This window comes from Ahaetulla prasina, chromosome 13, assembly GCF_028640845.1.
Source record: "Ahaetulla prasina isolate Xishuangbanna chromosome 13, ASM2864084v1, whole genome shotgun sequence".
NCBI classification, from domain to species: Eukaryota; Metazoa; Chordata; class Lepidosauria; order Squamata; family Colubridae; genus Ahaetulla; species Ahaetulla prasina.
The window spans coordinates 9,979,526-9,991,782 of NC_080551.1; the positions used below are offsets into that span (position 1 = coordinate 9,979,526).

Here is a 12,257-nt window from a genome sequence, read left to right on the forward strand (position 1 = left end):
TTCAGAGGCTGACAGTAGTGAGGCAGAGGAACAGGAGGACCCAGTTCCTAATGCACGCAAGAGCAGCTAAAGCAAAGAAGATGACTCGGGAGTAGGGCCAAGAGATGATTGGCTCCTCCCATAAGGGAGACCAGCAATGGCATTTGGACTCTTTGCAGGAAAACAACATAGATAGCCTTGCTCCTTGTCTTGCTGCATTTATTTGTTGTTGGCGTCTTCTGCTTTTGAATTTTTGCCAAGAAAAGCCTTTGGCAGTTTGCCTAATTAGACAAAGGTTGGTGATAAGACTGAAGACTTGTGTTATGAAGAATTTGTTTTGATTTAGTTTGGACTATGCTGAGTTAATTCTAATAAAGTCTGTTTGTTTTTGAACTGATTGCAGTTTATTACTACCTACTTGGGCCTGGGTCACAACAGATATATGTCCAGCATTTGACGTTCCAAGGATAAGAAGAATTGGAGATATTTGAAGGACTCTTCTGGCTAGACAACAAAGATGAAGACTATCTCAGCCTTTCCCTAAGAGTTGGGGGGGGGGAACTTATATCTTGGCCTGCACTGCTTCTGGATCTTTGCCCAGTTTGCCAACTGGCAGCTTTGAAGGATTTGAACTGGGCGGTCCCTGCCTGCCACTAAAAATAGCCTTGCAACCTAGGCGTTGTGTCTGAAAATAGCTGGGCCTTTTGCTTGTCCGTCTGGAGGGTGGAGTATTATGTCGGCTGCGGTCTTTTGTGGCCTTGTGCTGCTGGAAAGGCTTTGGGATGACTCAGAAGGCTGATCTATGGCCGTAATAAAGATCTGATCTGATTTGACTATTCACCCAACTTTTTCTTAATTCTTTTTTTTTTCTTGTTTTGTCAACTAATAGGAGAGATGCTTTTTTCCCCACTTTCTCCTCTAAAAGATTTTGGGGTTTTTTTTGGATTGGGGGAGGGGGGGAGATCAGAGTCTTGTTTTTCTTCCTTCAAATCAGAAGCTAATTTGTTCCTTTCTGAACTAGCCTCCTTCCTCCTTTTTTTCTATCCCAAAAGTGCTTTTTCCAAAAGGCAACCAGACTTTCTCCAGGTTTTGTTTTGTTTTTTCTTTGAAAAGGGTTCACTTCTCATCCAAGAAGCTTCTTTAGTTCAGTTCAGTCAGAGCTGAAAAAGCTTCTTGGCTGAGAAGCAAAATGTTTTCGAGGGGAGAAATAAAGTTCAGTTGCCCTTTTGGAAAAAGTACCTTTGGGACAAACCTGAAGTGGATGATAGAGAATCTTCATAGACATCTTTTTTTCTAACTTTTTTCTTGTTTTAGAATAGAATAGAATAGAATAGAATAGAATAGAATAGAATAGAATAGAATAGAATAGAATAGAATAGAATAGAATTTTTTATTGGCCAAGTATGATTGGACACACAAGGAATTTGTCTTGGTGCATATGCTCTCAGTGTACATAAAAGAAAAGATACTTTCATCAAGGTACAACATTTAAAACACTTAATGATAGTCACAGGGTACAAATTTAACATTTAATGATACAACAGTTAGTGATAGACATAGGCTACAAATAAGCAATCAGGAAACAATATCAGTATAAATCATAAGGATACAAGCAACAAAGTTACAGTCATAAGTGGGAGGAAATGGGTGGTGGGAACAATGAGAAGATTAATAGTAGTGCAGACTTAGTAAATAGTTTGACAGTGCTGAGGGAATTATTTGTTTAGCAGAGTGATGGCGTTGGGGAAAAACTGTTCTTGTGTCTAGTTGTTCTGGTGTGCAGTGTTCTATAGTGTCATTTTGAGGGTAGGAGTTGAAGCAATTTATGTCCAGGATGTGAGGGGTCTGTAGATATTTTCACAGCCTTCTTTGATTCGTGCAGTATACAGGTCTTCAATGGAAGGCAGGTTGGTAGCAATTGTTTTTTCTGCAGTTCTGCAGTTTTGGTAGAAAGACAAAAATAGTTGTCTCTTCTTAGCTCACTCCATGGGTCCTCTCTGATTTATCTTTTTTCCTAAACTCATGTCTTCTAGTTGAGTTGCCAAACTTGGATAGTTCAAGTAAACAAAACCTTTCCTTCATTCTGAATGTCATGTTTTGCAAAGAGAGTTCATGAAAAAATGTCATCTGTTGCCTGAGTTCCTGGGCTTCTTCTAAATTTAATAGAAACCAAAATAGCCCAACTCCCACATAATGTATATTTATTTTATTTATTTTATTTTATTTATTTGTCACAACAGTATATATAAGCATAAGCATGAAATAACTATACAATATATAAACATATACATAAGCATAAGTATGTAATAACTATACGAAATTGGATACAATCAAGGGAACATTAGGACAGGAACGGTAGACATGTTGGTGCTCTTATGCAGGCCCCTTAAAGACCTCTTAGGAATGGGGTGAGGTCAATAGTAGATAGTTTTTGGTTAAAGCTTCTGAGATTTTGGGAAGAGACCACAGAGTCTGTGGTCTCTTCCTCAAAATCAAATCTTCAAGTTCCTCAACAAGCGTATTCCCCATTCTGTATAACTTTGTTTCATTTGGGTGGAAAATATATACAGGTAGTCCTTGGCTTGCAATCATCTGTTTAGTGACCATTCAAAGTTATAACGGCACTGAAAAAATAGCAATAGCACTTAACAATAGCACTTAGACTTATTGTTGTGACCCAGGCCCAAGTAAGTAGGAAACTTAGTCCGTGAAACAAACAAACTTTATTCAAACAGCTGAGAATTACTTCATTCCCAGCGTAGTTCAACTAAATTAAAACAAATTCCTCCCAACACAAATTCCTCAGTCCTATCGCAAACCTTGGTCCAATTAGACAAACTGCCGAAGGCCTTTCTTGGCAAACGTTCAGAAGTCACAAAAATAATGCAAGACATAGACAAAGCAGAAGACGAAGCTACCAATGTTGTTTTCCGGCAAAGAGCCCAAACGCCGTTGCTGGTCCTTTAAGCCTTATGGGAGGGGCCAATCATCTCTTGGCCCAAGTCGTCCTCTTTGCTTGAGCTGCTCTTGCCTTCTGGCAGCTCTTCTCATGCATGCATTAGGAACAGGCTCCTCCTGTTCCTCTGCCTCACTACTATCAGTCTCTGAAGGCTCTGGAGTCCGCACCTCACTCCCCGATGGCCCTGGCCTCATTTCAGCCTCATCGCTATCCGACTCCGTTGCCAGCTTCGCAGGCTGCTGGCAGACCACAACACTTATATACCGCTTTACAGTGCTTCACAGCCCTGTGAAGCGGTTTACAAAGTCAGCCTATTGCCCCCAATCATCAGGATCCTCATTTTACCGACTTCAGAAAGATGGAAGGCTGACTCAACCTTGAGCCTGGTGAGATTCGAACGGCTAAATTGCAGGCAGCCGGCAGCCAGCAGAAGTAGCCTGCAGTCCTGCACTCTAACCACTGTGCCACCGCAGCTCATTCTTAATTTGTGACTATTTTTCACATCAGTGTTGTAGATCCCCATGGTCACGTGGTTAAAATTCAGATATTTGCCATCTGGTTCATATTTATATGACGATTGCTATGTCCCAGGGTCATGTGATCACCTTTTGCAACTTTCTGACAAGCGAAATCAGTGGGGAAGCCAGATTCACTTAACAACCATGTTACTAACTTAACACCTTGCAGTGATTCACTTAACAGCTGCGGCAAGAAAGGTCGTAAAATGGGCAAAACTCACCTGTGTTGCTTAGCAACATAAATTTTGGGCTCAACTGTGGCCGTAAGTGGTGAACTTATCTGTATTCATTTAAAGTATCTTTCTATCTGTGTCCCATACCTGCTCCTAAGTTAGAATTAACGTTAAGTCCAAAAAGAATAGAAAAGCAGAAACGGAACCGGAAGCTGAAATTGATGAGTTGTGACACTATCTCTGTGACACTATGAGTCGAAGTGCACAGTGGTTAGAGTACAGTACTGCAGGCTACTTCTGCTGACTGCCGGCTGCCTGCAATTTGGCAGATCAATTCTCACTGGTTCAAGGTTGACTCAGCCTCTCATCCTTCCCAGGTGGTTAAAATGATGACCCAGATGGTTGGGGCCATATGCTGACTCTGGGGGGCTATAAAAGCACTGTGAAGCAGTATATAAGTCTAAGTGCTATTGCTATCTCCTCCACCCTGCTCGTTTAAATTTGTTTAAAAACTTTACTCATAAACCTTTCTTTCTCCTACTTTTCTATTATATGAACCTTTGCAATTGTATGCCACCTGGTTCCTTTCAATTATCCTGTACTGCATACCAGCCTGCTAATGAACTGTCATTTTTCCCTTCCTCTCTCTTTCCCGCACCTGCAGAACAGCCCCAGATCTGTTCCTATCTTCTAATTATCATAACACAAATGCCACTGTTTTTATTGTTTCTGTGTCTTGAAATATTATTGCATCCTGTTAAAATGGTCCCTCATTCCCCCCGCCCCCCGGATTTCAGTTTAGAACTTTTGTCTCCTGGAGCTTCACTTTCACCATAACACAGCCAATGTGAACCGTCCGATTTCAATTAAGATGTGATGGCTATGATCTTTATGGTAAACCTTGCAGAAAACTTTTTTTTGTTCATATTGTTTTTTGAGTGTTTCCCATTTAGGGATATGTGGCTTTTCCCTATGCCTATCTTTTTTCCCATTGTGTCTAATGGGGCTTCAAATTAAGAGAATTGCGTGCTTATTTGTTAGGGGCAGCGATCATAAAATCAGTTGGCATGGCTGAGAGTATGTCATCTTCTAGAATTTAGTTGTTACTGTGAAGAAAGTCGGAAACGTCCCTAAATAGGATGGCATAGAGCCGCCATGATTTCCGCTACCGGTTCTGGTGAACCGGTCCGAACCGGTTGACTACCACCTCTGCTTCCAACTCTATTATTCTAGATTTTCGTTAAGGTGTTTCTAATCTGCTTCCAACTCTGTTATTCTAGATTTTCCTTAAGATGTTTGTAATAAACTATGAAATTATTTCCGCTACCGGTTCATGTGAACCGGTCCGAACCAGCTGAATACCACCTCTGCTTCCAACTCTTGTTATTCTGGATTTTCCTTAAGATGTTTCTAATAAACTGTGAAATGTAAAGTTGTTGACGTTGTTGTGTTTGCAGAGCTTGGAGACCTTAAAGAACTGCAGACGCTGGACATCTCAGCTAATCATTTGATAACCTTGCCTGAAAAACTGCACATGTGCCTCTCTCTTCAGTACCTCACTGCTGACCAAAATCATCTCTGGTCCGTCCCTCGCCATCTTTGCCAGCTTCCCAGCCTCAATGAGTTGTCCATGGCAGGGAACCAGCTTGCATTCTTGCCTCTTGGTGAGTGCCGCTTTGGCTATTGGGAGAATTAAAATTCTAAAATATATAGGCAGGGGGCGAGCTACGAAAGGGGACAAATGGGATCATTTTCATATTGGAAAACAAAAAATATCTGGTAGATAACTAATCAAAGTTTTCCAGTTTTACGTAGTTTGGGTTTATGCATTATGCTAAACCAAAGTTTGCTTATATGAAGCCAACAATTTGATGGGATAATGTTGATGATGATGATGATGATGATGATGATAATAATAATAATAATAATAATAATAATAATAATAATAATAATAATAATAATAATAATAATAATAATAATAATAATAATAATAATATTTTAATTTATAGACCGCCCTTCTCCCGAAGGACTCAGGGCGGTTTACAGCCACTATAAAAACAGAAAAAAACACATACAATGCTAAAAACAACCCTTAAAAAACTTATTCAAATGGCCAATTTAAAATACAGTATCAACCCTATAAAATTTAAAATTTAAAACCCATATTTAAAAATTCAAGCCAGTTGTTGAGAGTTACAATCCGTGCTCTATAAATCCGGATGGCTGGATCTCCAGATCAGGTTAAACAAAAAGAGAGAGAGAGGCAAGCAGGCATAAAAAAATCAGTTAGCATTTATTAGGGATTATGGAGAGAGAGGAGATACGAGAGATAGAAAGAGAGGGAGGGAGGGCAAGAGAAAGAGGAAGGGCAAGGGAGGGAGAGGAGAGAGAGAAAAAGAGAAGAGGGGGAAAGAGAGAAAGGGAGGGAGGGAGGGAAAGGAAGGGAAAGAGAAAGAGGCAAGCAGGCAGGCATTAAAAAATCAGCATTTATTACGGGTTATTTATTTATTTATTTTTATTTATTATTTAAATTTTTATACCGCCCTTCTCCCGAAGGACTCAGGGCGGTTTACAGCCAGATAAAATAAACAGTCCTATTACAAAATAAATACTATTAAAATACCACTAAAAAACTTATTCAATTTGGCCACAATTAAAATTTAGCAAATAATAAAACCCATTAAAAAACCCATTAAAAACCCATCAATAAAACCCATTAAAAAACCCATAAAAAACTAACCCAGTCCAGCGCAAATAAATAAGTGAGTTTTGAGCTCGCGGCGAAAGGTTCGGAGGTCCGGAAGTTGACGAAGTCCTGGGGGGAGTTTGTTCCAGAGGCGGAGCCCCACAGAGAAGGCCCTTCCCCTGGGTGTCGCCAGACGACACTGTCGCACTGACGGCACCCCAAGGAGTCCCTCTCTGTGAGAGCGCACGGGTCGGTGAGAGGTATTCGGTAGCAGCAGGCGGTCCCGTAAGTAACCCGGCCCTATGCCATGGAGCGCTTTAAAGGCGTTCACCAACACCTTGAAGCGCACCCGGAAGGCCACAGGTAGCCAGTGCAGCCTGCGCTGGATAGGTGTCACCGGGAGCCACGAGGCTCCCTCTATCACCCGCTGCATTCTGGACCAACTGCAGCCTCCGGATGCCCTTCAAGGGGAGCCCCATGTAGAGAGCATTGCAGTAGTCCAGACGAGACGTCACAAGGGCGTGAGTGACTGTGCACAAGGCATCCCGGTCTAGAAAGGGGCGCAACTGGCGCACCAGGCGAACCTGGTGGAAAGCTCTCCTGGAGACGGCCGTCAAATGATCTTCAAAAGACAGCCGTGCATCCAGGAGAACGCCCAGATTGCGCACCCTCTCCATCGGGGCCAATGACTCACTCCCGACAGTCAGCCGCGGACTCAGCTGACTGTACCGGGATGCCGGCATCCACAGCCACTCCGTCTTGGAGGGATTGAGCTTGAGCCTGTTTCTCCCCATCCAGACTTATGGAGGGAGAGAAGATAGAGAGATAAAAAGAGAGGGAGGGAGGGCAAGAGAAAGAAAGGGCAAGGGAGGGAGAGGAAAGGAGAGAGAGAGAGAGAGAGAAAGGAAGGGAGAGAGAGAGAAAGGGAGGGAGGGAGCGAACGAAAGAGAGAAGAGAGAGAGAGAGAGAGGGATGGGCAGGCAAGCATAAAAAAATCTACTTTATCCTTTAAGGAATGGCTTTGTTCAATACAGTATGGTTTAACAAACCAGGATTTAGTTTATTGCATGAATGGATGAAATTCCAACCTAGTACCAACCTAGAACTAAGGAGAAATTTCCTAACAGGGAGAACAATCAACCAGTGGAACCCCTTGCCTCCAGAAGTTGTGAATGCTCCAACATTGGAAGTTTTAAGAAGAGATTGGACAACCATTTGTCTGAAATGGTAGAGGGCCTCCTGTTCAAACAGGGTTGGACTAGAAGACCTCCAAGGTCCCTTCCAGCTCTGCTATTCTATTAAATAAAGCTGAGTTTGGGTGGCCTGTTTCCCAGAAGTTAAAGGTGATAATGAAGAGGAAAGCTTATGTGAAGAAAGTGTTTCTATTTTCACCCCTCAACACACATATGTGCACACACACACACACCCACACACCAGACAGCTCAAGAAATTCTGCTGAAACTCAGTAAATAACAGAATTTGGCAGCATAATTTCCATCAATCCTAAAGGCCACTTTACAGTGGGAATTTGAGTGTTTTTTTCCCCTACAGCATGCCTCTCTTTCTTTCACCCTCATTTTGGAGGAAAAGCAAAGCCAAACAAAAACCAAAATCGCAGCATCAAAGAATCTGGCCAGTTTGCTGCCAAATTTTAGCAGCGTGTTCTTGGAAAGCTATGCGCCTGCAAATGTGCTAAGGACCACCTGCGGCTTTTGAGTCGCCCACCCTAGTGTAGAATATTGCTGTGCCAGCCCATATGTTTTAAGGATGAGTGTATTAATTCTTCTCCTTTTAAAAAAAAAACCAAAAAAAACCCCACACACATATAAAATGAATCTCTTCATTTGTTAGTATGGCTTATTTTATTATCTCAAAACCCATAGCTTTTCGACTTTCATGGTAGAGTTTAAAAAAAAAATACCAAGGCAGACATATAAGACCTTTTGTTCCATTTTCAGCCATGTGGAAGGCAGATGCTAGTGCCTTGGGGTCAATTTCTTTAAAAGTATAGTTGAATTGGGGTTTGTTTAGGACTCATGGAGTTTGTTCAAGTGAAAAGTCTTTGATCTCCCACGCTAGGAGGAAAAAAATGGAAAAGTTACAGACAAACTGTACTGCTTTAAAAATAAAAAAAAAAGCTACATGCAAACTTCCTTTTGTGACTTTAGATACTACCTTCCTTTTTCTACAAAGTCTGAAAGGAACATGTTTCGGAAAAATATTTATTTTTTTGTGTGTTTCTCACATGATCCAAGCCCCAGAACTCACTATAAGCATTGCCAAAAAGGTATTAAGAGTTGTTAACCTAATTTTGTGAAGCTTTTTCTCTCATAACATTGTACTATTAACTAGGGCAAAAAAATCTTTGCCAGACCAATCCTTGAATACAGCTCATCTGTCTGGAATCCATGCTGTATATCAGACATTAATACAATTGAGCAGGTCCAGAGGTATTTCACGAGAAGAGTACTCCACTCCTCTACTCACAATAGAATCCTTTATGCCACGAGGCTTGAAATTTTGGGACAACCTGGCATAGTACACAAAATTGTCTGCTACAACGTCCTACCTGTCAATGACTACTTCAGCTTCAACCTCAATAATACTCAGGCAAACAATCAATACAAACTCAAGATAAACCACTCCAAACTCAGTTGCAGGAAATACGACTTCAGCAACAGAGTGGTCAACGCCTGGAATGCTCTACCCGACGCAGTTGTTACAGCCTCAAACCCTTACAGCTTCAAACTCAAACTATCTACCATGGACCTCACCCCATTCCTAAGAGGTCTGTAAGGGGCGTGCATAAGTGCACCAGCGTGCCTTACCATCCCTGTCCCACTGTCCCCATTTATCTGTATTCACTTCCTTTGTTCAAGTTTGTTTATACTTACACCTGTTATCTTGTACATGTTTGACAAAATAAATAAATAAAATTAAAAAAAACCATAGAATCATAGGGTGGAAGGAACCTAAGAGGTGAACCCCCTGCTCAAGGTAGCATACCAGTCCAGGCAAATGGTTATCCAATCTCTTCTTGAAAACAGGTAGTGATGGAGCACCCAGAAACTCCAGGAGGCAAGCAATGCCATTGATTAACTATTCTCACAGTCCCCCCAAAAAATTATCCTTGCTTCTAGTTTGGCTCTCTCTTATATAAGCTTCCCCTCATTACTTCTTGTCCTGCCTTCTGGTGCTTTGGAGACTAGGTCCATCCCTTCTTAGGCCCTCTAGAAGATAGTTACCCTCCCCCTAATTCTTCTGTTTGTTTGATAGATTAGACATACTTAGGTCCCTCAACCTTTCGTCATAGAATTCATCTTCCAGATCCTTTATCATTTTTGTTGCAGAAGTTTAAAGCTTTAAGGAGAAGAGCCACATTCAATCAGCTTATATATTCCTAATAATGATACACATTTATATTAAGTTGCAATCTGTCGTTATTCAATTATTCCATGCTTTCTCTTGTTATTGCTTTTGTTTTATTATATAAAAGTGTATACACAAATATTCCCCCTTCTCTTATTTCTAATTCTTATTCTAATTTTTAATCACGTCATCCTTTATTAAAAGACGTTTTCTTTCTATCTTGCCTAATTTCTAATCATGTCACCTACCTAAAACAAAACAGAAAAGGAGAGAGAAAAGGAAAAGCAAGCCAGAACAACAGCAAAAAAGAGAAATCATCTATCCATCGTCTCTTGCCCGTTTCAATACTTTAATTGCTGTGCTTTTTTTTGGCTTATCTCCCATATTCCTCTCTTGGATATTTATCTCTGTCCTCTGCTTCTTGGCTCTTCAATCTATGTATTTCTCCCACCTCTATGATTAATTATGTTAGCTTTATTTGTATTAGAAAGTATGACACCCAATTGCCACACTGTTCATGCATTGATATATTTGTTAAAAAATAAAAAAACTTTAAAAACCAAGAAGAGCCACAGGATTTTACATTTCTAATACTGAGATCGTCTTTTTTGTGGTTTGGCTTGGCTTCTCTTGGCTCAGCTTTTAAGTCATGAGGAAGTTTTCATGAGAAAGGAACAAGCAAAGATATAATGGATGTGTTGATACTACAGATATGTATACCATGTTTCTTAATTGTTGAAAGTTTACAGCTATAGAGATTACTCAGAGTGCACTAAAAGTGGAGAAGGACCATCGGGGGGGGGGGGGGAACCCAACTATTTGTTGTTTTATTTTTAAACGGGTTTAGGCTGCCGTTTCACAGCCACATTTTTAGAAATCCTGTAACACTTGAAAGTTTTAATGGCAAAACTAAATTTATGCCAACCATAAAATACTAGCTTAGATAGAAATAAAAATGCAGCTTTCAGTTAGGGAGGTACATCACAACTTGGCAAATCAAGTTCTGATGAACTTCCAAGGCTTTTGATTTCCCATCTGTTTCATTTAACAACTGTCTGACTAACTTAACAGCTGCAGCGATTCACTTAATGACCGTGGCAAGAAAGATCATAAAATTGGGGCAAAATTCGCTTAACAACTTAGCCACGGAAATGTTGGACTCCGTTGTGGTCGTAAGTCGAGGACTGTCTTGTACTTTTTGGCTGATCTCAGTAAAGCAAACTAAGTCTCCTGGAGCTAAGAAAAAAACAACAACGTCATAAATCAAATTGTTTCATTTCATTCACAGGTTCTTGCACGCACACACACACACACACACACACACACACACACACACACACACAAAGAGAAATGCAGAGGAGTGTTCTTTTATTCTTAGCCATGTCATTGTTTTTCTTGGAATGAAACAGCCTTGCTTAGTCTTGGCAGGCTTCTTGAAAAAAACAAATCACAGAAGAAAATTGGAACTCCGCATTGTTCTTTTTCCAGCCATTTAATGAGACTTCTATTATTTCTTGCGAAAAAAATCTATTTGCATATATATTCCCAGACAGAAATGTGGAAATTAGGGGATATAATTTTCATTGCAGAACCTGTCTGGTTATCACACAGTTTCCATTTATTTAATAAAAGGGTTTTTCTAGCGTGCTCAAATGGTAGGCATGTTCACTGACACGCCAGGAAGGTTGAGTATGTGTGTGTATGTATGTGTGTGTTATGTATTCGTTTAAACATGTCTATCAGGAAGGTGATTACTTATTTTCTTTTTAATGTTTCTTAAATCCAGATTTAGGTCGATCTCGGGAACTGCAGTATGTTTATGTGGATAACAACGCTCACCTTAAAGGTCTCCCGTCTTACCTTTATAACAAAGTCATTGGTTGTAATGGGTAGGTACTCACCTTTAAATTAAGTCTACAAAGATAAATTGCAATGGATCCTTTTATCTTGTAAATCTTTTTCACAAATTTTATGTTGGATTATTTAATCCGTTGAATGGCAGTCCTATGCTTTAAAAGAGTTTACCTACAACGACTGTTCCATTCAGTTGTATTAAATCTCCTACATTAATTTTCTCACTATTAAATGCTTGTAGAGGTTAACCCTGCCTCCTGCGCTGTTTCTTGATCTTCTAAGACAGGGAAATCTTGAACTTGAGACTTAGTATGAATAAAATAGAAGTGTTGAGATAAACCTGCATTTTTCCATAGATATTTTATGGTAATATTCTCTAAGTGTGCTTTGCAACATACAGTTCTATGGATTTCTGAAAGTCATGTATTGTATAGAATGATACTGGTAAGTCCCTAAAATGGCACCTTCCAGATCCAATAGAAAAGAAATCTCTGTAGCTCAGGATTGAACGATGGAGATCTTGGTGCTCCCTGAGCTTAGCTGTCTACCCTACTAAGTAACATCATCAGTTCTAGAAGGGAGTGGGGCTTGTGGAAAGGAGGAGGAGGAGGATGGTGAGGTCCTTAGTGCTCTCTGAGCTTGGCTATCTGCTTGCAGACATTTCATTATCCAACTAAGTAACATCATCAGTATCAGAAGAGCATGGAGTTTGCTTTCTT

General features: G+C 40.4%; 1 protein-coding gene across 2 annotated transcripts in view; it reads left to right on the top strand.

Annotated features, from left to right (window-relative positions):
- Window positions 1-12,257, top strand: part of LRRC28 (leucine rich repeat containing 28) — a 56,045-nt gene that overhangs the window by 29,494 nt on the left and 14,294 nt on the right. Inside the window, exons 6-7 of one of the 2 annotated variants that reach the window (XM_058156320.1) lie at window positions 5,087-5,293; window positions 11,471-11,573. In XM_058156320.1, coding sequence (XP_058012303.1) covers window positions 5,087-5,293; window positions 11,471-11,573 — 310 coding nt within the window. The remainder of the gene's footprint in view (window positions 1-5,086; window positions 5,294-11,470; window positions 11,574-12,257) is intronic. The other variant, XM_058156321.1, reaches the window with a different exon arrangement.